The following is a 26,638-nucleotide window of genomic DNA, read 5'->3' on the forward strand; positions in this document are numbered from 1 at the left end:
AAAAATAAATAGATTTCCTCCTTACACAGAGAAATCATTATCGAGACTTACAGTGAAAAACAAACAGCTTAGCACAACAGAAAATACAAGAAATGCACTGAGCTCCGTACCTCACTGCTTACAGTTGCAATTTCTTTTGGCTTTTGAATTGTTTTTTCTTCCAAACACGGAAATTTGCCTTCGTAGTACATCTGCAGTAAAGTCAGAGCTCTGCTGCCATAGCCCATCTGTGAAGTAGGAACAATACACTATAAGCAAAAAGATGTATCTGGTTTTTAAGACAGGGCAACAACATTCTCCCCTTACAAACCCATTAACAATCATCAGTGCAAATCATCAGTCACTGCAAAAATGCATTTTCTTTGCTACATAGCAGCTCCATGGAGAAGGACACTACAGAACCTGCACGTCCAAAATCACGATGAGAGCCCAGTGGGTAGTTCAGGACTGTGTAATAATTCTTGGTGCTTAACTCTGGCACTCAGAAAATGCCGAACACCAGCGTCAACGTTTGCTAATCTCACAATAAATATCACTGGATCTTGATTGTATACTGCTGCTTGGGATGCTTGGCACGCTACAATGCTGCCTAGTAATGACAGGAGCCCTGGTTTGCTACCCACCCAGAGGAAAGATCTGACCATTTCTGTGCATCTGACCTCATTCTGTTACTACCGCTGGCTCAGTCCCCAAGCTTAAAATGCTGACAACTGCAGCAATTGAAATGTTCGCCCTGTTCTTGAATTCTGCCTATACAGCCATTCTCACGGTAGCACTGCTGACTATTCACAATAACTGGGTTCCAAAATACTTTACCCCCTGATAATCCGGATGAACTGCAATACGAACAACACGCCCACCAGAGAGGCCCCCAAAGTCTGGATCTTGGAACTGCGTAAGAGACAAAAGTCAATTTAAAGAACACAGATAGGCACTCTGGAGATAAGAAATAGTGCTGAAATGTATCTTGGGTGTGAGTACACAGACAAATTATTCACCTGCTCGGAAATGGTCCAGGGAATAAGATCACCAGAAGCTTTCTTTCCCCTAGAAAGGCTGTTCATGATAGACTGGCGAGAGATCTCTCCTTCCATGCACACCTGCCAGAAAAGGTAAAAGACCATTAATGGAGAAAAAGTGTTTTCTCCTACAGCCACTCCACTACAGCAGAATCACAATTTATACTCATGTATTGGGTTTGCATGGCAAGGTTTTGGTAGCGGGGAGCTACAGGCGTGGCTTCTGTCAGAAGCTGCTAGAAGCTTCCCCTATGTCCGACAGAGCCAATGCCAGCTGGCTCCAAGATGGACCTGACGCTGGCCAAGGCCGAGCCCATCAGTGATGGTGGTAACGCTTCTGGGATAACATATTTAAGGGGGAAAAAAACCTGTGCAACAGCAGCAGAAAGAGGAGTGAGAATATGTGAGAGGAACAACTCTGCAGACACCAAGGTCAGTGAAGAAGGGGGAGGAGGTGCTCCAGGCGCCAGAATAGAGATTCCCCTACAGCCCATGGTGAAGACCATGGTGAGGCAGGCTGTCCCCCTGCAGCCCATGGAGGTCCATGGTGGAGCAGATCTCCACCTGCAGCCCATGGAGGACCCCACGCCAGAGCAGGGGCATGCCCGAAGGAGGCTGTGACCCTGTGGAAAGCCTGTGCTGGAGCAGGCTCCTGGCAGGACCTGTGGACACGTGGAGAGAGGAGCCCACGCTGGAGCAGGTTTGCTGGCAGGACTTGTGACCCTGTGAGGGACCCACGCTGGAGCAGTCTGCTCCTGAAGGACTGCACCCCGTGGAAGGACACACACTGGAGCAGTTTGTGAAGAACTGCAGCCTGTGGGAAGGACTCATGTTGGAGAAGTTCATGGAGGACTGTCTCCTGTGGGAGAGACCCCACACTGGAGCAGGGGAAGAGTGTGAGGAGTCCTCCCCCTGAGGAGGAAGGAGCGGCAGAGACAACGTGTGATCAACTGACCACAACCCCCATTCCCCATCCTCCTGTGCCGCTCCAGGGGAGGAGGTAGAGAATTCGGGAGTGAAGTTAAGCCTGGGAAGAAGGGAGAGATGGGGGAAGGTGTTTTTAAGATTTGGGTTTATTTCTCATTATCTTACTATGAAGTGACTGGTAATAAAGTAACCTCATTTCCCCAAGTTGAGTCTGGTTTGCCTGTGACGGTAATTAGCGAATGATCTCTCCCTGTCCTTACCCTGACCCATGAGCCTTTCGTTGTATTTTCTCTCCCCCGTCCAGCTGAGGAGGGGAGTGATAGAGCAGCTTTGGTGGGCATCTGGCGTCCAGCCAGGGTCAACCCACCACAACTCAGTTGCTGAGTCCATTATGCAGGATCGGCATTTCATGCGATCCCTGCTCTGCAACATGATGAGCAAACACGTATGTGCCCACAAACAGGCTCTGCCCCTAAAAGCCCTGTGGCAAAAAGCACACCAGCGGGCCAGCCAGGTACATCTGAAGCAGCAGGCGTTACACTATGGTGCAACAGAAGCCTGAAGAGATTAAAGCATAGGAAGTGCTCCATGCATTTTCTGTAGTCCATCAACAGCAAACATAAAAGCTTGTCCCACCAATATTTCTCTTTAAATGTCATATATTTTTCATGTAAATGGGTCTTTTTCTTTTAAGAAACAATAGACTTAACTAGCTGCATCGAACACAGATAATTAGGAATCTGTGTTCTTAAGGAAGGAAGGAAGGAAGCTTATCGTCAGATACCCAACAGTCAAGGACTGAAATACTTCTACATCTCTAAGCATATACACATCTGAGGAGTTTGGTTTTTTTGCAATTCTACTGCAATAAAAGGAATGCTAGAAACATGGCATAAGCAGAGTGAACCAGTGAACCAACTCTCCTTGCAGGAAGTTGAAATGGGAGGACAAAGTCATCTCTTGAAGCAGTAGTTCAGCTCCTCAGAAGGCTTCTCAGCACAAACACATCGTGGAGACCGGGAGGTCTATGTGAAAGGATCAGCATCACAATGTACTTATGCAGCAATTACCGTTAACAAAAGCAAGTGGGGGGAAAAAAACGGCCCTAATACACTGTTGTAAGGCACACAAAAACACAGCCTTCAGCTACCCTCTACTCCTAGATAGTACACTGCTGTCATAATCCAGTGTCTCGTAGCAGTGTACTGCTTCATTATTGAACAATTCACTTCATAGATACATGCTGCTCTCTTACCTGAACAACAGCAAGTACTTCTGGTAACGAATTCTGGGTAGGTGGAACAGGTGGCAAAAGGCAAAAAAGATGATGGGCAGGTGCATCAGACAGCATCTGAAGGTCATTGGGTGAGTTCTGGAGGGTAGAGACATACCAGAAAGTTGAAGAATTATTCCATGAGAAGAGCTTCAAAGTCCAGCGTAATGTCAGTAGCTGACTTTTAAACAATCCTCCATTTTCTGAATTGAGGGCTATTAAGAAACTTGGAACTAGTACAATACTGATGGATGAAGAAGCTCACAGGCCAGTTCATGGCTGTTATACTACCAGACAGCATCTGTTTTTCTCAAGTGAAACCTCTTGCTCTAATATGTATGGAACTGAACTTTCTATTTTTATATAGCTACTTGGCTCTTAATCTACCAAACCTTAAATAATTTTTTTTACGTGTTAGATTTTTAGTACTCAGTACTTCAGTACTTATGGACTTCACCATTCACATTTACTAGTCACCCATGGTCTTGACACCTTGAGATGAATTATTACGCTTTTCAGTAGTACAATGGTACTACTCTTTTGGTTAACTTGAGGCTACTAGAATAAGGTAAAGAGAACTGCAAAAGAGGTTCATCACTGATACTATTCTGACAAGCTTGTAGGCTCATCTAGAATTTAGTCTCCAGAATTTCTCAAGACAAAAATATTCCAGATGTCTGTAAATCCAGTATATTCAGCCCAGACCAAGGCAGAGATCTTCTCAGAGAAAGGAGAATACGGGTCTGCATACAACAAGAAGCAACTGAAGCTGTTCAGAAACTTCAGTTAGGCCAACTCAATTAGACTGCCATAAAAAGCACTGCTCCCTCCACAAAATTCCTAGCTGAAATTTTGATAGAAGTAGCACAAGCTTTACCTTGTAGTGTGAAGCCACATAGAGGGCCATCAGTCTCTGCAGAAAAACTTCTGATGCTCTGTGGTAACAAAAAAGTGTGTCTCTATTTACGTAGTATCTAAACACAGGGGTTAAGGAAACAACCTCTCTGGAAACAAGGAAAAAGCTCCTTGTTGGTTTAGGAGTCATATTTTCAGTACAGCCTTGGGCTACATGCTGGCTCGTGCTCTTAGACTCTACAGCTCTATCTACAACAAGGAATGACTTTGGGCAGTGTTCATAGCTTTCACACCCTTCAGCTGCAAAGCTAAACCTTTTATAACTCCAACAAGGGCTTCCATTCATTCAGCCCTTCCTTAGGATTGTCCCTGCAGTAAAGCTGGAGTTTGGTAAGTCCTGGTAACATACACCTCCAGGCTTATAAGGCAGTGGTAAGAGCTTAACTCCAGAAGTGTGGTCTTAATAGACTTTTGCCAAAAGATCATGTGCTGAGGCTATCACGTTAGCTGGAGAACCCACTATTAATCAGCTTGAAAAAGCCTCCTTCACCTGAAAGCAATATATTTTGATCAGGGCACAACATTTGAGTAAGGATACAGGTCACAAGTCTCAGGCAGCGGGCAGCCGGAGATAATTCTGGTGATACTGAGACAGTCCAAACACAGCAGATCATTTAGCCACTTTTCAACTGGATCACCAGGGGCGTATCTGATTGACTCATGGAGGGAGACTTCATGCAATGAACGAGCTGCAAACAGATTTCAGAGAAGAACAGCTAGTGTTGGAAGTTACATCTAGCAAAGAATCCAATAGGATCAGTGTCCTTTGAAGGGTTCCCAGGAGATTAAAAAATCATTACTCATATAGCTTTCATCCCTTAAAAGCTTTTACATCTGAAAATCATGAGGAAAAAACAGAGGAGAGTTCCTTCATTTTCCCATACCCCTACCTTCCTACAGCTGCAAAGTACATGGACACATGGGATACCCATGGGGCTTGCCAGTCAGCAGCACCGGAGATCATGGTTATACACTGCAGTCCAGAATACAATGGCGTACCTGAGGTGAGTTTAGCTGTGGCTGTAGATTTGTTCTCTGCTGTCATGGTGACTTGGGTTTGTGCACTCTGTTGACGGAGCTGCTGAATGAGCTTCAGAGATAGCGATCGACCAGTACCCTCATACCTGAAAAGCAGAAGACAAAAGTCTGAAGCAAATAACCAAACAGCAACCCTGAGCCACGGGGAAGCTCCAGCAGAGAACCAGGCTGCCACCCAGAGCTATGTGCTGTTCTGAGGCCTGTGAGGGCCCCAACCATCTGTGAGAATCGCTGCCTTTTGATGTTCTTACGCATGTAGGACAGGGCAGCCTGCCCTGTCACTTTCTGAGTCTCACCATATTGGAAGGAAGATGTCATTCTTCCCTCTTCCCTCTCTCCTAACAGACTTGCAGAATCCTGTTTATGTATTTGCTCCTTGTAGCAGAACAGAAGAGGCGCAAGTCAAACACTTAATGAATCGACAGTGGAACCAAAGGAAAGCAGCAAGTTCAAGTACTGACTCTTGGTTATTTTAAGGAGCAGTTCCATGACAGATCAAGAATTAGCATGACCTGATGTCATAGCGCGTAATAAAAAAAGTACCATAGGTAAGAAACGGTCCGCCGGCACTTGCGCAACTGCTTTCCCAGGAAGACAGTTGCTGCTGAAGCCTTACCCGTTGATTGTAGAAGCCATGAAAACAAGATAAGGGCCTAGCAGGTTTTTCACCAGGGGTAGAGGAATGGCAGCAGCTTCATCAATCACAACAAGTTCAGCTTGACCCAGTTTCATAGAATCAGCAGGATGTATGTACTGCAAGGAATGAGAGGACACTGTCATTTTCAACAACAGCCTGTCTGGGAATTAGGGAAATGTCAGAGGTGGCCTGAAAAGCTGTCTGTTGTCGCTATTCTCCATGACAATGTCGTGGTTTAGCTCCCAGTTGGCAACCAAGCACCACATAGCCACTTGCTCACCTTCCCCTCCCGGCGGGATGGGGGAGAGAATTGGAAGAGCAAAAGTAAGAAAACTCATGGGTTGAGATAAGAATAGTTTAATAATTGAAATAAAATATAATAATAATAATAATAATAATAAGAAGAAGAAGAAGAAGTAATGAAAAAGAAAAGGGGGGGGGGGGAGAGAGAGAACCCAAGAAAAAAAACAAGTCATGCAACCGCTCACCACCTGCCGACTGACACCCAGCCTGTCCCCGAGCAGCGATCGCTGCCCTTCGGCCAACTGCCCCAGGTTCTATACTGAGCATGACGTCCCATGGTATGGAATAGCCCTTGGGCCAGTTTGGCTGTGCCCCCTCCCAGCTTCTTGTGCACCCAGCAGAGCATGGGAAGCTGAAAAGTCCTTGACCAGTGTAAGCACTGCTGAGCAACAACTAAAACATCAGTGTGTTATCAACATTATTCTCATCCTAAATCCCAAACACAGCACTCTACGAGCTACTGGAAAGAAAATTAACTCTATCCCAGCCGAAACCAGGACAGACCATCAAGCCAGAGACTGAGACATGAAAAGAAACAGTCGGAAGAGGGTTCATGTTACCCTAACAAGGACTGAGTCACACATCTTGGTTTGCACATTTGCACACAAATTTATCTGCAGAGATCATGGAAATAAAGGAAATCTAATCGCTAGAAACATATGTTCTTCCTTCACTATTTCTTTCACCTTCCTTTGCTTTTCTTTCAAGAAGAAACCCACAAGCAATTACCAAGGGAGCTTTGTAATCTACAAATTACTCACAGAAAGAAATAAGCTATTTTGTGAAAGTCACTCACCAGAAAAAAAGGTCTGCCTTAAAGCAAGATCAATCAGGACAGTTAGACATCACATAAAATGAACATGCTTAAAATCAAAACAACTACAGCATCACTAAAGCCAACAGTTAGGAACAAAAAGTAGAAAGGCAAGAGTGCAAAAGAGGCCAGTTACCTGAATGGTCTGTCTGTGCTCCTTGAACACGTTCACTCTGACAACAGCCTTGTTAAACTCTGGATTTAAAGACTGAACAATCTCATAGTCCAGATGTTCCTGAAAGAATACAGTGTTAAAGAGTATGAACAAGCCAAGGTCTAAGAAAAATATCGTTTACCATTATCATCAAAATAAGCTCACTAAGAGTACAGTTATTTCAGATTCTAGTTACAAACTCTTATAACAAAAGCTTCAGAGGCCTGAGAACTGAGAAATTATTTACTTATGTTAAAAACTATTTCACAAAGAAACCGATTTACCCAGCTTACAAATAGAGAAGGAAACATAACTGTACTATGATTCATTTTTGCAGAACATTACTAAAAAGGCTGGTAGCTAATATATCTAACAAAAATCGGAGATGAGATGCAAAACCCCTCCTAAGCAGGAACGCTGTGAAAGTATTGTAAAATAGTCTGCTCTCCTTACCTGATACTGCAGTGCATCAAAGCCTTTAAATATGAACTCAAAGAGAGTGTGAAGGTTATCAGGGCTTGGAGATGTGACAAAGATATTGGAGTAACTGCACAGAAAAATAAAACAAGAGTTTAACTCTTCTTCTGACAAATTTTACATACGCATACTAAGTATAATGTTTTCTTTATATGAGGGGTTGATTTTACCTAATAACCAAAACACAGAAGATTCCTTTAGACACTTATGTCAATTTATGGGTGATTATTTTTATTTTTAAAGACTGAGGTTTTCTTATTACTATAAAATAGAAAAACTTGAATATCAGTGTATGCAGCAATCAAAAGATATAAGAAGAATAAAAAGGAGGGATGGAAATTTAGACTAGAAATTACAAATATATTCAGATCCTGTCATCTTTTTTTTTTTTCTTAAAACTCATGGATGCAAATAAAGCCTGGGAGAATGGGGGGGGATCACTCACCCAAAAGCTACTGCTCCAGCAATAGCCAGTCCCAAAGCAGCAGATTTACCACGTCCCCTGGCTGCTGTTAATGCCACAGTGCTCCGCAGAGTCTTCTCAGAAATGGCTTCAATAAATTTTAGAACTGCTTTTGCCTGATGATCAGAAAAAAATAGAAAACAAAAATCAGCTGCGTTTAAATTGCTTTCAGCATTACTTACACTTACCACTAGTACATATCTTCTTTCCTAGAACAGGAAGAAGGAAGAGAAAGACAAAATGGGAGAGCTCAACATTAAAACCCAGACAAATAATGTGCAAGAAGTAGTAATCTTTACCCACTGAGTTCTTGAAATTATTCAGGTCAAAACACAGATCAACAATCAGTACAGCAATTTTCCATTACTACCTCCACACCACTGACCACACAGTATATTCAGTAAGACGGGAAGAGGCACACTGCTCTCAGAGGAGGAAGACTAACATATCTGGGCAGTGAGAAGACCTGCTATAAAAGGGCTTAAGCAGTGCACAGCTCTGGAAGCCATCAGGCTGAACTGCAACTTCTCAGTGGGTACTCTGAAACAGGAAAGACAATTGCAATAGAGCCTTCCTTTGCACTAGTCAGTGATTCTCAAATTGGAGTAAAAAAAGTGTAAGGGAGGCAGGAATAGGGGCATATTAAAAAATGATACAGATTTTCAACTTCTATTCACAACTAAACTGAACAGAAACTTCAGGTTAAGTTTCCCACTTATTTCAAACCCTGAGAGCTCATCATCTTTTTAAATGTGGACTTCTCCAGATCAGCTTCCTGTCTCCATTCTAGTCCTTCCACTCACTCTCAACTTCATGACGAAAATCACTGATACTGTTGTTGAGCTACCACGTCCAACCAATTTTTCAAGGAAATTCTCTAAGACCACACCCATCACTGTTGACGCTCAGATTTGATTACATGCAAGATGAGACACAAACATCAGTACTTAAGGTGACCTGTCAAGCACAGAGTATCTTAAATTTAATCACCACACCAACCTGATCCAGGGTTTTACAGCCATCCACCAAAACTCCTACAGGCTGTGTATCCTGCAAGCTCTCCTTCAGTTCTTTCAGCTCCAAGTCCTGTGGCCGGAGGCTATCTTCCTATAAGCACAGGATTTACCATAACAGGATTAGTAAAGGACACTTTGGCACACTTATACCTTTGTGATGTCTTCTGATATCTTTTATCAGGCAGAGAAAGATATGTGAAAGGAAATGTTACCACAAGTTGAATATACTCCCTACAAACAGAAAAATTTAGATGGACAGACAGATACTTAACACTTCAATTTTTGAAGTGTTACACAAGGTGTACGAGAACAGTTATACAAGCAGTGGGTATCCTGGCTTCCCCAAGCTTGGAGGAAAAAAGGAAAGGATTCTTCAGTACATGGTAACTGGAGAATGGCATTGCTAGGAAGAGGAGACAATGGACAAATTTTCTGAAGAAGTTAATTCGTTTTTCAGTCTTCAGGCTGTACCAAAATTTTATGATCTTTGTTATACCTGTCATACGAGGTGTACATATTGCCACGTAGGGGGAAAAACTACTGCAGCAGCAATAGATCAGTTTTCAAACCAGTATCAAGATTTTCAAAGCCAAACAATAAACTTGGACAGAAAAGCAATCAATTTTAAATTGGAATGAACTCTGATCTTCCTTATTGTCACTTAAAATTCCAAAGGCATCAGTCTATATCCATCCAACAGCTAAGCATTTGTGCTGCTGTCAATATTGTTATAATGCTAAGGGGGGTTTATTTTGTTTTGTTCTTTAAAATCAGTGCTCTGTTAAATACTTTTACCACCTCTGACAGAACCTCTGTTGGTATTTCTTAGGCCACACAAAAAAATTCAAAAGCTTAAAGATTTCTATTTAAAACTGGTTTCATTTTACTTTAGTCTACAACTGAAAGTGATAAAAGGATAAATTTCTAACAGTGCAAGCTATATGTCTGGTTTACACTCAGTGAATGTTTCCCGAGATGCGGTATGCGTAACTCAGAAATTGAAACAACTACCCCAGCTTCTAGGTATCAGGTGTCTCCCGACCTTATTTCCAAAGTGTTTTCCCACCCTCCAGCCATCGAAAGGTCTTTTTATTTGTCTCGTCCCAACCGTCCATCAGCTTTAAATCTCTCTATGCACTTCTGAAACAGCAACCCCAGCAATTAAGCTCCACCTTGCTAGGCTAAACAGCAATACAGCAAAATCGATAAATACAGGCAAGCACAAAAAAGAAGCTGTGACAGAAAAAAACACAAGGAGGAAAGAAAAGACAGCTTCCCATGCTTCACCCATACCAGGTGCAATCTTTGCAGAACATTCTACTTCCTCTCTGCAAGACCATTATTTGATATAGATCAGGGCGAAGGGAAAGCTTCCTCTTTTTTAAATCTTTAACATACTGTGGTCACCTCAGACCAATTTCTCCCAAGGAAAAATGGCTGACGTTGCTTACTGACCTGCGACTGTGGTGGAACAGGTGTGATGTTTGCAACATGACTGGAGATGGGCAAGATATTCAGTTGATCATCAATTACGATGCAATTCTTGCATGAGGCCAGAGACAGAATGAACCTGGGCAGTTAAGCAAAGGCAACTCAGTAAAAACACTAGCAACATAACTGCATTTTGGTAGTTAATTTAAACTCTTTTCTAAGCCCAGACATAGTATTTTATTTACAGCTGAGCGACGACCAGTTCACACAGCTGGCAGTGTGCCTCTTACCATAAAATCAGGATCATCTACACAAAACAGGTATCCACTTACCAGGATGCCTCCAAAGAAGAACGCTAACTAAAGACAATCTACCAAGAGAGCATTTAAGAGGGAGGTAGCTGCATAAAAGTGCAAGACGTGAATCCACAGCACTTGTGACAAGCGCTGACCCCCAAAGACTGCAGTCAGTGCTGGCTTATTCATCCTTCTGATTTCTGACATCACACAACCACCTGCATGCTAAAGAATGATTTCTGCAATTTTCCTATGGCTAAAGCTAGGGCTCGCTCACTCAATAAGAGCTTCTTATTCTGTACAACAAAAGGAGAGAAAACACCTTTACAAGACACTTCTAAAACCACAGAGAATACTCCACACTAAGCAGTTTTACAGCAGTGCAATCAGTATCTGAACTTCGGTGCATCTGGAGCGTTTATGTTTCTACAGAGCGTTTCAAGAAAGGGACTCAGAACAGTTTATAAATTTAGGCCTATTTGCATATACTCCTTGTAACGTAGGCCAAAATTTTGTATACAATTCCTCCAACAACAAACTGTATTCATTTCCAGAACAGTACAAGAAAACTTCGCTGAAGCAGCCAAGAAGCCCTATTCCAATGTAAACGTATAGAATGTTTTCCTAATATGAATACACGATGCTGTTCCAGATGCTTTTCTTGGGCATACAGCTTAGATACTTTACACTCTTAATAACTTACCTCTCATTAAACCGTCCTACCACGTCCTGGTGTGCCTCTGTTCTATATCGAGAGTGTACATCCTGAAACAAAAAGAAAAAGTGTCTGGAGAAGGAACAGCAGTAAGAATGACGTTTACAAGATTCTTACTCATGGGACAACCCAACTTCTTTTCCACTCTTGTAGATTACAGTCTCCCTTTTCATCAACACCGCATCCCAGACAGGATTCTGATTTTCTGTTTGTTGTGAAACATCCACATTTTCCAAATACTTGTTTAAAATGTACTTTTCCCAACAATACTTTTCACAATGGTCTTACTTATTCTTGTCTGACTTAAAGGTCAATTCTGCCAGGCAGGGAACATTTCACCACCTCAGGGATGCTAAGAAAAAATAGTCTATCACTTTAATTCACCTACTAGCATTATTACTAACGGAAATAGTTCCTGCTCTATGGGTACGTATACTCAGCGTGAATAGGTCATATCTAGAAATATATAGGAGCTGTGAAGCTGTTCTCACCCAGTAACAGGTCACAAAACACTCAAAAGGCCTATTTTTTACTTAACTTTCTGTTACATGGGCAGATAACAAAAGCAAAATTTAGCATCACCACGATGTACCCGCTTATATAAACCAGACACATTACGTTGAACATACCATGGTCATTGTATACAGCTGCTTCAGTGAGTTCATAGTTCTCAGGAGAATCACCACAATTCCACCCCCTTCTACTGTTTCAACAGTTCTCGCTAGCAGGTTTGGAGTCAGGGCTTCAAAATCCTAGGAAATAAATACAACCTCAAAGTTGCCTAAAGTTCACCAGCACGACTAGCACCTACTAAAAGGAACAGAAAATCTGAAAACATTATTTCTCAAGATTTAATCCACACTTAACATTTGCATTAACCAACATCCCATTAAAATTCTACCAGCAAGGCTATCTCATCCTCACAAAACTTGTAAAAGATACCTAAGGCCATCATAATTGAAATAACAGAAGCAACAAATAAACTTCCTGCAGCATTTAAACTGAAAGCAATTGATACTAGTGCAATGCCCTTTTTAAGTCAAAAGTTTAACTCCTTACCTGAAGTACACACATGCCAAAAGTGTTACCAAGAATCTTATGAGTTTCATTGTAATAGCAGTAGCGAATGTTTGTGGCTGCTATAAATAACTCAAAAGGATCATCGTCCTTTATGTTTAAAGTTCCACTTTTAATCTTCTTCTGTAGTTGTCTCATCCTCTTCTTACGGTGGCTGGAGAACAAAATTATACAGAATTTTTCTTGGAAAAAGGTTTGAGAAAAGTGCATACAGGCCTACATTCAAGTTTAACTGGAAGTCAGAGCGCAGGCTCCAAGGAAAAAAAATCTTGGATCACACTTGCTGCTTTCACGATACGTTCCCATGTGCCTTCAGCCCAAAGTGGTGAATATCACACAGAACCAGCTGTTTTTGCAAGAAACCGTTTGGTTGGAATCATGCAGTTGTAGGTAACACTTCCTTCCTGAATTTATGTGCAGACTGTAAGTACGCACACAAATCTAAGAATTAAAATTTTAAACACTTTTTCAAAATGAAGGCATTCTAATGCTTAATCTGCATTCAGTCCTAAATATTACTGAGGCTAAAAAGCTGAGGAATTAAAGTTTTGGCCTTTTAAGGTTAAAAAGGTGAGGGAGAGATTGGTCCAGGACAACAGTTAGAGCTACAGAAAGAAACTAGAATTACCAAGTGCTGATGTCAACTGTATTATGGAAGCCAAATTTTAGTTCTGGAAGACCAAACTTCCTATAGCTCCTCCAAGAACTAATCATTTATCTTTACAACCAAATCACACAACCTATACTCAGCAGATCAGTCACAGAGCTTTTGCTTCACACAGAGCAGCGACTGCAGCATGAGACACAAGAGGTATCTTACCTGCTAAAGCCCAGCTCCTTTTTGTAACACCATAGGACAGAGGGTCTGGCCTTTACAGTTGCTTTGGACAACATATGATGTAGTATAACCACCTGCCAAAACACAGAAACATTCATGAGCAACTGTACTCACAAGCGAACATCGAAGAGCAAAATATTTTTCTATACTGGATTTTACAGCTATGTTTTCTACCAACCAACCCTGTGCAAAACAGAAGGATCCCTTGACATTCTGCGAAGGTTGCATTCCTTTTTACACAGACCTGTGTGTCTGTTGCCTTCTCCAGGGCTGCATGACATGGAAGACACTGAATTATACCTACCGTTTCCTTTGCATTCTTCTTTGGCAGGACTGCCAACAACTGCACAAACAGAAGGTGATTATTCCAGGCTAAGTACAGTTCCGAGTATTTGTCTCTTAGTAGAGATTTTGCACAAAGTATTTCAGACTACTTCTACAATTTAACAAAGTTTCATTTTGAATTTTAATCCCCTAGCGGGTTTGGCAACCCACCTCACTGCTATGTAGCCTGCACATTCAGTACGCACCCTCGCTGCTTTGGAATCCAAGTCACCAGTGAAAATACTGAACACAGCCAGGCTGAGGATACGCCCCACCAGAACTCACCTGTCCACTTTAGTGGTAAATCAATAACAACTTTCTTGTACTGCCACCTGGTCAACTCATTATTTTCCAAGTTTTTTTATAACTAGTTTATTTTACTTCCCCAGGAACTGGAGCTAACTGAATTGACTTATCCTAAAACGTTACGGTTTTGCCGTGCTGTTCTTCCCCTTGCCACTCAAAAAGCACAAGTCTAGAGTCTCTGAAGAGAAACGAGCTTAGTGGTTAATTTCTTCCATACAACGTTAGCAGGTAGGTCTGGTCCAAGTTCTGGTGCGGTAACATCCGCAAGCTGACTCAGTAGGTAAAACGTGGCTCAAGCACAAACCTGTAACATCTCACAACAGACCCGAGATGGGAAAGAAGCGCCTACTAGCCACAAAATTAAATATCTTTTGCCCCAGTTTAAAAAAATATTCCGATTTGCCCGCACTCGCTTTATTTAACGTCCACGAGCTTCTCAAACCGGAGATGTGGAAGGACGAAGTCTCCTCAACCGTTTCTAACACCCCTTCGCGTTTCTGCACCGCGGGGTTACCCGACGCAGGCCGCAGGCGGAGGCTCGCCATCGCTGCCTCAGTCTGTGCGGGTTTCACACTCGCTTTACAGAGGAAAAAGCCGGTACCGGGGGATTACAGATCAGCCGTTCTTCCAAGGCTCGGTTCAGTATCAGCACACACACAACCCCCGCCCGCCTCGAAGGCAGGGCGAGCCCCTCCGCCCGCCGGGAGAGGGTTACCTGGTCCTTGCCGCGGTCGCCGACCACCACGAAGAGGGCCCGCTGCCGCTCCGCCACCCCGTTCTCGATCAGCACCCGAATGCGGTTGTCCACTTTCCGGCGCTGCATGGCTGCGGGCCGCTCGGACCTTCCCCCGTCCCCGCTCCCGCTCCCGGTGCCGCCCGGGCAGAGCCGCCCGCCCCAGCCGCCCCCTCAGGCGGCAGCCACAGTCCCGGCGGCTCGCGGCACACCACGTGGGAGCGGCGCGGCCCAGGGCGCGCGCGCCACGCACCCCGGCAGGACCCCAGGGCTGCCCCCGCCGCTCGCCTGTGCGGCACACACACATATGTTGGGTTTTTTTTAAAGCAGAAGAATTTAAGCTGGTTTTCCACATGGGAAAGTCGCAGTGGAGTTGAGGAAACACGCATTGACGGTGCATTTATTAATTTACAGTGTTAGCTGTGCAAAACCTTGCCTGGTTGCCTGAACGCGGTTACCGTTCACTCGAGCGGGCTCTGTGAGGAATCTCATCGAGCGGCCGATAAAATTGTTTTTAAAAGGGCGGTGGCCATAGCCGGCAGGCAGCAATGCCCTCGGCCTCAGAAGACATGGCTCTGCACGTACCTGCACCCCGTTTGAGGAGAAGGGGGCGAGAAGCCGCGGTTTAGGCCCAACTAACCAGAACCTGAGCTACAGAACGCGCCAGCAGCAGCACCAAGGCCTCACCTTCGAAAGAACGTATTACTGTGAGAACAAGCAAACAGAAAGTAATTTGCTTAAGTAACAAGGATTCTCCATCCAGGAAAAATACAGGCGTTTTGAAAGCTAATTTTAAATTACCTATGTCTCCTCAGTTACGTATCACATGTACCAAATCAAGTTAGCAGCTGGAAATAACGCAGGCTCCTGTGCGCAGCCGGCTCGCAAAGGCCCACGGAGATACAGACCAGCTCCGTGACGGGAGCTGGGAACTTCCACATCTATCCTGTCTTTGCTTAGTTGGGTGACTTCTGCGTTAACTGACTGTAAAAAGGGGATAAATCAAACTTCCATTGCAATGGCAACACGGATTTTCTTTTTTAAAAATCCTCTGTTCTAAATAAATCTTGCTTGCAAAACTCAACCCTGTTGGAGCAAACACTGTATCGCTAATGATTTCATCGAGCTACTCCATTTCCACGTACTGCGGTTCCACCTCAGCGATGCTCTGTGTCACTAGGTTTCCTCTGGTACTGTTGAGAGGGGAAAAAAAAATGGGCATTTGGATACACAGTATTCCTGTGGAAACAAGACCTCAAAAAGCAAACAGAGCACACCTACGGAAAAATCACCAATCTTTACGATACATTTTATCTGATACTAAACTACGAAATCCCAAGAAATGTTAGAAACCTTGCTTCTCTATAAAACCAGGTAGCTTGTAACATTTCAGCTGCGCTGTTTAATGAAACCACAGCTGTTTCAAAGTTCTCTATACAAAATCCCAAGTCGAACAACTGTGGAGCTGCAACAGGAAAACAATTTATCCCTCTGGCTTGGTTTAAATTCTGGTAAGAGTTTTCAGAAACACTAAATTTATTCTCCAACTGACAGCAAAACTATTCCTAATAGCCTAAAATCTGTAATATTAACCTTTCAATACCAAAGTTGAGCCAAGCTATTTGCATAGATATATTTATTCTTAGCTTTTAATACTGCCAAAAAAAAAAAAAAGCTTTGAACTTAAACATTTGAACAATGAAGTATTTAAAACCAGGTAACATCGTAGGAAAAAGGTGTTTAATACCACTGGATGTCTTTTTGGGATAAAATATTAAGTTTTAAAATATAGCAAAAATATGATAAAACTATTGAAGTAATAATCATAAAGGCTCTCGAACAGGGTTTTTTTTGAGGAGGTGAACCCAGGTAAACCCAGTTACTGAAACAAAACCACCAATGCAACAGAAGTGTAGCAAGACAATTCCTTAAGGTATAGGTATGAAATATTTGCTTAAAAGGGAAGGACATAAAACATTTAAATAGATTTATTTTTCAAGTGTTTACATAAGCCATGGACCAATTTGTTTTAAACGTTGAGTTAAAGAACTGCAAAGACATATATACAGGTATATTTAAGGCCATTAGAAAATTTAAATCTGACAATTAACTAAAACGTAATTCTGAAGACTTATTTTATATGGTAGATGCATTACTAAAAGTTATTCTAAAATTGAATAGCTTCAAAAAAGGAAATACATTTTCATTTAATAAAAGTCTAATGGATAATTACCAAAATTTATCTTGACACCAAAATTTCAGGTGAAATTGATCCACTATTGGGTATTTGAGCACGTATTATAGAAAGGAGCAATTGGCCACCCTAGTTGGAACTGAGCTAGTTACACCCATCAGATTATTTTATGAACATTAAAAAGTGGGAGGGGGAACAGAACCTAGCTTTTAAAACTAACGGGTTAATAACTGCAGCAAGAGCTAACAACGATAACTTAATTCAGAACAAAATGTCAAGTTAGACTGAAGTTTTCCCAATACAGTTGTCTTAAGCGTTGCTCAAACTGACTTTAGGACGTGGATTTTGGAAAACAGATCTCCTTCCCTGCATTAACGCTAGATCTACAGAGCCACAAATAATTTTAATTGCATTATATTCAAAAAACCAAAGAAAGTGGTTAATAGCATAGCACCTCTTCCCTTAGATAAAGCATTTAGAACATTAGTTTCTCATCAGAGACTCTGCCATACCACACCAAAAAATTCAACAACGCCCAGTTTCTGAAACCCTGTAGAAATAGAAGCAGAAATCCAAGATGCTGCTTTTAAGTTTTCGTAGAAGTGTATGTGGGTCAGGGGCTTGCTTTCACATAGAGGAAGAGACATTAAGTTTCTTAAATAAGTGTAGATGTCTTCTTTCAATATTACATGATTTGAACGTGGCATCAAATCCTAAGCAGCCAGGCGCAGTGGTTCTCAAAAGCATGGAACCTTTCCTCTTGGAAAATGTACTGACTGGGATGAAAAACACTGGAATGGAAAAGCAGGCAGTATTTGCAAACGGGGAAGTTTGAAGGACCTTCCCCCATCGCCCTCCCTCTGGAAAAACAAATCGGCCAAACAGAAACACATTACAGTTTAAGCAATTAGCCGCCTTCATGACTATCAGCTATGCTAATCTGATGTTAAGTAAGGGAATTTTCGCAAAGTTCACATCAAAGCTCCTTCTGTTAAGTTCTGCAACCAACTAGAAGACAGCCAAGATTAGTAAGAGACCAACCAAATGCTCAGATGCTGACATGATGATGGAACAGTCCAAGAAACTTTTAACAGTTTTGTTGTTTAGAGAAACCCAGAATTAGAAGGAAACTGCACAATTTTGCAATGTTTGAGTTTCCAGTAAAGTTTCAGACAATAATTGTAACTATATTTAAGCCCAGATTTAAATAAGAAAATAATCTTCTAAGTTCAAAAGGAAAGTTTTATTGTTTGGGATCATTTCCTGCTTGCTCTTCAGATAAGGCACCGATTTTTCAATCAGTGGTGAAACACTGACCCACCCAATCTGTAGAACTTAGCTGGTGCCAGCTCAAGCAATTAAAACCCCTTCTAGTCTCATTCATCTTCCAGGCAGATGGAGTACTGTAAAAATAGGTGCATAGATTTGAAAGACTAAAATGTACAGTCTACTTTGTACAGTCACAAGCCTCTACTCCAGCTATGAATTTCTATCTTCGAGTATCTGTTTTGAAACTTCGCGTACATGTTAATCAAGAACAGTTTCGCATGAGCAAGAGGGATGATCTTTATTTTTCAAGATGTGACTGGCAGCCTCATTAACGGGGCTGGTTAATGAGCAGTGTTCTTGTGTCCCTTCATACCCACAGGAGACTGGGGATGGGAGAAAATTGAAGAATACAGCACAATTTTGTCCACTGAGCCCAAACACTTGTATCTCAGATGTGCATTTATAATGAATGGGTCTTGCAAAGAAGAGGTAAGAAAAGCCAACTAACTCAGCTGAGGCAGTGCCAGAACTTCAAAAAAAAGAATAGGAAGATCAAGATTTTTCTGAGCAATTCGTTTTGTATTTTATTCTGCTGGACCACAAAGTCTTGCCCTATTTGCTTTTAATCATATGAAGTTTAACCATATTTCAGTATCATTTCTCATCTTTTCAATATTTGTCTAGAGTTAAAGCCTTTTCAGTAACTTTTCTCTCTCCAAAGTAGTTACTCAAATGCCATTTGGGGGAAAGAAGGAAGCTTGATCCATTCTCCAAAGACACGGATGAAGGTAACCTGTAACCCAATCAAAGAATCTGCCTAACAAACAAGGTCGGCAGGACATTTTGAGAAGACATATTTTTAAGGTCACAAAGTTCTCCGAGAGTTATAAAGTCCCAGTAGAATACATTAACTGGCTATTAACGAGAAGTCAACATTACTCTTCCAGCTACTCTGAATGATGTTATGCTTTAGATTGCTATACACAAAAGACAGGATCTTGGAAAGAAAATGGGGGTTAAGTGAAGTCTAGAACTGCCTCCACAGCAAAATCCGGAAGTCGTATTCATAAACTGTTCTTAAAAAGACAGCCTGGATACAGGGAGAACATCGAAGTAAAACGCAGGACAATATTGACCTTAGGTATGAGACAACAGCTCATGATTTCCGAGATAAAAATTAAGTTGTAGGATGTGTAGGAAAGACCCAAGTTTCCCAGACAGTTACGTTACACAGAAACATCTGTAAACTCGAGTGATTTAAAAATTACTCAAGAATCCTTGTATTACAGCCAAGAGGAAGTAAGACGCTGAAGCTAGAAGTTTTTTCTCAAACACATACCACTGTACGTTAGCACAGCCTAGCAATATAACGAAGCCCCTACCAAAATAAAAATCTATCTCCTCTTAGTAGCTGTATATGCAAGAAGGCAGTTGTAACTAATCCGTTACGCTCCCAAAAGACCGATTCACGAAAGAATCAAGTAAAACCACCGAAGAGTGCAACTGCGGGGTCTACATCCAGGCTCAGAAGTAGCACTTTGTTATTATGCTCACTTGCACTTTCCAACCACAGGCATCAGGTCCGAGCTATCCTAAAGCAGCGCCTAACCAGAATGAACGCAGCTCGCCCCCCCCCCACCCCGGCATCCAGAAAGGCCTCTACAGCAGAACCAGCCCAGAACTGCCACCATTTTGCCTCAGTATGATCACTTCTTATAATGGCCTTTGTTCAGAATATGATCTTTTTCAAAAGACGTTATCTAGGAGTGCTTGTGATCTGGATGTAACTCAGATCTAGAGCCAAGTTACAGACTGAAGATACTTAAAAGCTCCCCTGAACAAGCCAGAAAAAAAAACAGTTAGTGGATCTATGTGCCATACTGGGACTCAAGCCAGTTTTTCAGTATACTGTTTATTAGACGCATGTATTGACTTTAAAGGAGTCGGTGCAAATTCCCAGATTAAACACAACTTACGTACTTGTTTTATGGTTGTTATTATTATAACACATCTCCTTCTATCAGCATACAGCAGAGCAGCTACTCTAAAGACCATTTTCATACATGAAAAGGCTTACAAAGTTGTATCTCAATTAAGAGGCCTCTCAACTACCCAATGTTTTATTAATAAATTTAAGTTAAAAAAAAAAGGCAAAACCAAACCCAAAACCTTAAGTGGAATGTTCTGATCCATTCAGTGGTCTTTAATTCAGTATGCTGCAAGTTCACTGTCAAACTACAATTAGCTATTTAAGAAGCATTTGGTGTGCAATGGAAAAAGCTGAATAGCTTGTGTTCTAACAACCATTTAAAAAGCTGATGCACAAAAAAATAAAATAAAATAATTAAAAAAAAGAATTCACTGTTTTCCTACATCAGTTCAACATTAAAAGGTTTGTCTTTTTATTTTTTCCAGTTAAAAAACAGTTGGGACTATTATCTCAGTAATAGCTTCCTAAAAAAAGACACAGAACAGCAACTTCTCACCGGACTGCAGTTTATATTGGTATACTGGTACGGAATGTTTCTAAGCCTTGACTAAAACAGCTGCTTCTAGCCATCAGCATCGTTTCAAGATGTCTGGTGTGTAGGATCTTCTCTCAGTAAAAACATTTCTCATTTGTGCTCTTCACACAGAACATGGAAAAGTGATATTACCACCTATTTGTATGGAGTTTCAGATAATTTCACAATGACGTCAAAATATCTGACTACACATTCTGAAAGTTCAGTTGTGATACAAAGTAGAAATGACTCTCTGAGTGAAAACAGCCTTCAGTTTTGCATATAACAGTTAAACAACATGTAGCTGTTCCTTAATTTCACCTTTCCACAGGTAGGAATTATTTGATGAGCAATACTTAACATATATAGCACTTTTCTTCTTGCACGTGCTATAGAATGCAACAGAACTACCAACACCTCTATGGAGGCAGCTATCAATATATTCTCCCCACTGCAGAGAGAGTACATGTGCGCAAAAGGTAGGCACAAGTGATTTTCCGAAGATTATACCAGAAGTATGCAGTAAAACTCGAATAAGACTTGGTATTTTCCAGCTCCTAGTCTTATGCCATTTCTTTTATACATTGCTGCCTTGATGAAAAGGAAAGTCCATAAAAAGAAAAGTTTCCCAGAAGTCGTCACAGCTATTAGAATAAAATCAGAAAAACAGGAGGAGGCTTTACATCTATTCAGGAAAAAGAGAATCTATCAGGGGGAAAAGAAACCCCCAACCTTATGAAATGTCACCCCATTACATTGAATTTGTTTCAGTCGTTGAAAACCAGTGTTCCAGGATACAATTTTTATAAACATGTTTTATTTGTCTTGCTTATACCATTAGAACTGTAACTGCTGGCTGTCATTTCCCTTAAAAGGGGAAATCAATTCAAACACATACTGGTGCTTTTCAAAAGATAGCGATTAAAAGGGCAGCAGCAGCGGGCATTTGAGATTTCTTAAAACCTTCAAGGCTGCAGGAAAGACAAAAGGACATGTGACCAAAAGTGTTATGATTATCCATTAGAGATTTCCATCAGTACCGGCATCAGTTATTTAGGTGATAATACAGCAAGGTCAAGTATTAGTGACAGACAATGTGCAAGTCATAAGGAATGATAGAGAATACCAATCCTTACAAAAGTCATTGCTATCAAAGAAACTTAAAAGTGTTTCAAAGAGATATCTAAATACTTCACATCAAATATACAGTGGCCATCCAGATTATATCTCACATTTGTTGCAAAATTTTGTTGAAGTGCCAAATCAAAGCTTTTTTCTTTTTCTTTTTTTTTTTTTTTAAAAAAATTACACAATTACATTAGCAGTTATGCAAGCGATCTTAAATCCTTAGCCACAGTAAACAGGGCCCTGGTGATGAGGAGTGCTGTAGCTAAGGGTGCTGCTTCTTTGTCAAAAACTGGCTATAAGCCTATTTGTCTATTTAGGGAAATATGCATCACTACGCATCTTTAACTGTTCAGTGCTTCAATTTAGTAAGAAAAAGCTGAAATGCAGTTGCTCTACCAAGCCACACTTCACCTTTTCCATTCTTTCATGGGAACGTTAAGTTTTGTCAACTGCCGCCACAGTAAATCTTTACAAATTTGCAGATTTTATCCAAATGTGTTACATCACTTTTAAAGGTCAGAAGTGAGTCTTTGCTTTTTCCTGCCACTTCAGTTAACCATGGAGATTGGATCACCCTGAAAATTGCCTTTTTTGCTTTACTCTTAGCAAGGGTGAGGAATCTGAATCTCATGTGCAAGGCTCAAGATGATGCGTAGGACAGAACATGCAGAGTAAACGTTGTTTCGTTCCTTTCCATATCCAGGTAATATAAAGCTGGCAACTGTAGTCCTGTCATTACGGGTAATGAAAATAGTCCCTTTACAACAAACTTCCTGTAAGGGAGAACAAATAGATAATAACTCTTCTGGTAACATGTATAGTACACTGGCCAGTGTGTTTTTGGCGTTTAATGTAATCCTGTGAATTTGTTTAATTCACTTGCTGAGCATTCATTTGAGGCATCCCTCTGTTTGGTCTTGGGGGCCCTCCACGACCTAGAAAACATACAAAAAGGCACTTGAATTATGCATGAAGTCAGGTTATTTTAAAAAATTCCTAAAAGCTCTGGTCTAAACTGGGTAAGAATTCCCAGGTGTGGGTCTAGACTACATATGGTTCTAGAAGCTCCTTCAAATCAAAACTCAACAGCATATAACCTGTCTTTATAGTTTTCAGCTTCATCTCAATACTTTTTCCCCAGAACTACAAATTTGTAATCACTTCAAGTAAAAATGGAAAAAAAAATATCAAGTAATGAAGATATGAACGTAAGACTAAAATTCAAAGTTTTGCAGTAATGTCAGGAATTGGTTTACCGTATTTTAAATGTAAGCACTGTGAGCTAACTAATCATGTTTTAACTTCCATTCTTTTCTTCCTTCATTAAGAAAGAGACTGCCTGTAGTTCACACTCTCAGTATATGAGAATTGTAGGTCACTTGGGGAATCCCTCTCATGTTTGCCTGCATATATCTGACAACAAACCTCAAGACTTTTCTTCATTATAGTTGTGCTTCCTAAAATATGCTTCCAGTTTTACCACAGCCTAATACTACGTTGAACTTCAGGCCACAGTTCCACACTACAGGGCTTTCAGTACCAAGACAGTGAAGGACAGAACTCTTCAAAAACCAAACTACCACACCAAACTGTGGTTTCACAGACAGTACACCATACAGCCTCGAGCTGTCCTCACTGACAAAGCGCTCTGGTGGTAAGTCAAGATTCTCACGGAAATGTCTGTATCGAGACAGAAGACAGTCTCATGACCAAAAATCTACTGAAAAAAAAAGAACTGTGGAAATCGTGTTGAAAATAAAATTTAGAAGTTCAACTACAGCCTGGTTATGCATGTGGGGTTTTTTTGTTTCGTTTTCTCAGATGAACATGTGGCAAACACTCATATGAAGCTACAGGATAACATACCTCCGATAAGCTAAAAGCAACAATTCTACAGGATCAAGGAACAGATGAGCACGGAGGGAAGTCTTGTATCCTTAGAACAAAAGACCTCCACAACAGATGCAGTAGGACATCTTGTAGTGCAACAGAGCAACATACAATTTTGAAGGCTGACAGCCAGCTCAAGCCCAGTGTCTGCTTTATAAGCAAGTCTTACTTGCAAACTACTAATGTGCCCAGTAAGCAGATCTTAAGTCATGATAAACCTCACAAAAAAAACAAAAAATCACTTTCCTAAGGTTTTCATTAATAAAAGGCAACTAAACAGTTCTGCTACATTTAAAGTGTCAAAAGCAATTGTTGTTTTAACTTCTTTTCAAAGAATTCAATGGCCAACTACACTTCTACCACAAGTTCAAAGGATCGCAGTATAATTCAAGTCAGAAGGGACCTCAAGAGGTCCTCCAAGTCCAACCCCTGTTCAAAAGCAGGGTCAACTGTGAGGTCAGAGGAAAGTAAGCTTATTCTTCAATTGTGACCTGCTGAATAAGGAGTGAGGTTGCTTTTCAAATCCAAAACTCCAGAAGTCGGACCAAAAACTTCCATTCAGCCCAAATCAATTATTCACTATTACTTGGGAATTACCTCTAGGAGCTCCCCGAGGTCCACTTTGTCCAGAGCCACGTTTGAAATTCTGCTGATATCCATCCTGAAGCAAAGAAACAAAAAGTTACGACATAAAACCTGGGCATTTTTTTATGCTTCAGGATGTTAATTGCCAATAAAATAAGGAGCTTTTAAACCAATATGCACTGACAAAACACCTGTGACTAACATATAGCATTTTATTAGTTTAAATTAATCTCAGAAAAATAAATTCTTACTCCTACTAGTACCTAGCAGGTATAATAAAACATACAATGACAAATTCTCTCTCCAGTTACAGGATATGTTGTTCAATATAAATAAGAAATGTGAATAGATGTACTTAGTGTTCAAATTTTTCAAACTACACAGAGGTCAAACAGATGAATTTGCTGAAGGACCTGTCAACAAATGAAGGGACATTCTAACAGCAGTATCAAAATCTGCTATCTCATTTGCTTACAAATACTTGTCTGGGGATATGCAGAGTTAGACATTTTCCGGTCAGTTTAAGCTTTGAGCAAACTGAGCCTACTTCCTTCAGAAAAACAAAATTCTACGCAAATTTCAGAGTAACGTATCAGCATTGCAGAAGACAGGCAATCCCAAACAAGTTTGGAAAGTTAATTTCAATGGATTTAAGTTCTTCTTTAAGTTTCTGACAAAGCTGCAAAAATAATTGTATTTGAGGGTTCTTTATAATTCACTCAATCTTGCTCTAGTTACTAGACTAACTCCTTTAGTGACCAATCAGCCAAGCAGAACATGTTTCCCAATTATAACCAGCCATTTAATATTCTGCTATTTCTAAATATCTGTTTAGTACCTGAAACTTTTGTCTTCATTAGCAATAAAAAAAAAAATCCTTGGAAAAGTTTTCACTAATAGATTTGTTTGAGTGCTTTCATTGACAGGTACTTTTTTCTTCTACTTCTAGACTGTCACAACATAATGGTAGCTTACCCGCTGGTAGTTTGAATAATCCCGAGGAGCATTAAATTGCGGCTGCGTGTAACCGCTGTTTGGAGTGTTGGAAAAGGAAGGACGGTAGCCGTCATATCCTCCTAAAGAACAGGGTACAAGTCTCTCACTTCGAAATGATAGCCTATTACTTTATGCTACCATAGAAAGAAAAGCAGTAACAGCATTTTACCTAAACCTGAGGGGAAAAACCCCTTTAATAAGTACTGTTTTCCTGCAAGTCAAGCAAATGTTTGCAACATCAGTGCTAATACTATTACAAGCAACAAGAATGAAGACCTAGTGAGAAATGGGAGGAAACAGCAATTCAATGCATTTCTCTAGTAATTTGAAGTTTGATTTACGTAACATTCAATCCAGAGCTAAACATAATACTACGATCTAAATGTAACAGCTGTGACCTGCAAGGTCACAACAGCCAACTCAAGCAAGAAGCTGCTCCTGAGCCAAGATTCTCCTGAGTGCTGGGAACCATGTCCAAGGATGGCTCCAGTCCCAAGGGTCTAACACTTGAAATCCAGATCAATTTTAAGCAGACAAGAAGCGCCCACTGCACTCCCTACTACAATCGCTCATGTTTTTATTGCACAGGCTTCTCCTCTACCCTCCAACCACACAGGAGGAAGAGAACGTGGCAACAGAACACAGTACTGTATCCATTAGTCTAATCCCTTAACACCTGAAAAGGAAACCGTCTCTCCCCCATGCTAATATACACATCTTCCTAACACTGACAGGAACACATATAATATAACATGTATATGTGTTATATTATAACACATATAATAATCTCCAGGGATCATGAAAGTTCTCTTATTTATCCAGAACTACAGTATTATTCCTCCGCTCCTCTTAATTCCCTCAGAGTAGTAACTTCTGGACTTTTTCATTCTTGTCTTTCTACATTATCCAGCCTATTCTCAATATGATGAAACGTGGAACTCTTTAAAATACACTGCTTCTACCATAACTGGAAATAAAAAACATTTTTAAAATACCAACTGGCATCCAAATTCCTCATCTGATGGTTGTGAAATTCTGTTGGATACTTCCATGTTTGCTTATACTTGCAGTAGATGCCTGATCAAACTAACACTCAGCCTTCAGCACAGAACAGAAAAAAATGCTGCTTTGTTTACATCCTAGTAGGAAGCCTAACCAAACACCTAAAATTTCAGTTAAGTCAGCTAAAGCAAACAGAATTTTTACTACATGTTTAAGCATCTTACAGAGATACTACTACAGTATAAAAACAACAGTAGGTCAATTTAAGACTTGATATCTTGACACAATGTTTCCAGAAAGAAGTAAGTAAAAGT

The 26,638-nt window shown here is 40.9% G+C and overlaps 2 protein-coding genes across 4 annotated transcripts in view; both read right to left on the reverse strand.

Moving 5' to 3' along the window:
- NAT10 (N-acetyltransferase 10) overlaps nt 1-14,985 on the reverse strand; it is a 29,146-nt gene extending 14,161 nt beyond the window's left edge. Inside the window, exons 1-18 of the mRNA XM_072865772.1 lie at nt 14,739-14,985; nt 13,376-13,467; nt 12,538-12,709; nt 12,108-12,230; nt 11,467-11,528; nt 10,492-10,606; nt 9,020-9,127; nt 8,003-8,136; nt 7,534-7,627; nt 7,063-7,161; nt 5,789-5,925; nt 5,134-5,258; nt 4,673-4,823; nt 4,097-4,193; nt 3,202-3,318; nt 999-1,100; nt 817-891; nt 111-227 (exon numbers count right to left, since the gene is read on the reverse strand). Of these exons, the coding sequence (XP_072721873.1) occupies nt 111-227; nt 817-891; nt 999-1,100; nt 3,202-3,318; nt 4,097-4,193; nt 4,673-4,823; nt 5,134-5,258; nt 5,789-5,925; nt 7,063-7,161; nt 7,534-7,627; nt 8,003-8,136; nt 9,020-9,127; nt 10,492-10,606; nt 11,467-11,528; nt 12,108-12,230; nt 12,538-12,709; nt 13,376-13,467; nt 14,739-14,846 (2,028 nt within the window). The 5' untranslated portion in view covers nt 14,847-14,985. The remainder of the gene's footprint in view (nt 1-110; nt 228-816; nt 892-998; nt 1,101-3,201; nt 3,319-4,096; nt 4,194-4,672; nt 4,824-5,133; nt 5,259-5,788; nt 5,926-7,062; nt 7,162-7,533; nt 7,628-8,002; nt 8,137-9,019; nt 9,128-10,491; nt 10,607-11,466; nt 11,529-12,107; nt 12,231-12,537; nt 12,710-13,375; nt 13,468-14,738) is intronic.
- A 6,535-nt stretch (nt 14,986-21,520) lies between these two features.
- Nucleotides 21,521-26,638, reverse strand: part of CAPRIN1 (cell cycle associated protein 1) — a 36,242-nt gene continuing 31,124 nt past the window's right edge. For all 3 annotated transcript variants that reach the window (XM_072866038.1, XM_072866039.1, XM_072866037.1), the window contains 3 exons: nt 25,302-25,402; nt 24,339-24,402; nt 21,521-22,786 (listed from right to left, as the gene is read on the reverse strand). In XM_072866038.1, the coding sequence (XP_072722139.1) occupies nt 22,722-22,786; nt 24,339-24,402; nt 25,302-25,402 (230 nt within the window). In that variant the 3' untranslated portion in view covers nt 21,521-22,721. The remainder of the gene's footprint in view (nt 22,787-24,338; nt 24,403-25,301; nt 25,403-26,638) is intronic.

Source organism: Ciconia boyciana, chromosome 6, assembly GCF_034638445.1.
Source record: "Ciconia boyciana chromosome 6, ASM3463844v1, whole genome shotgun sequence".
NCBI lineage: Eukaryota > Metazoa > Chordata > Aves > Ciconiiformes > Ciconiidae > Ciconia > Ciconia boyciana.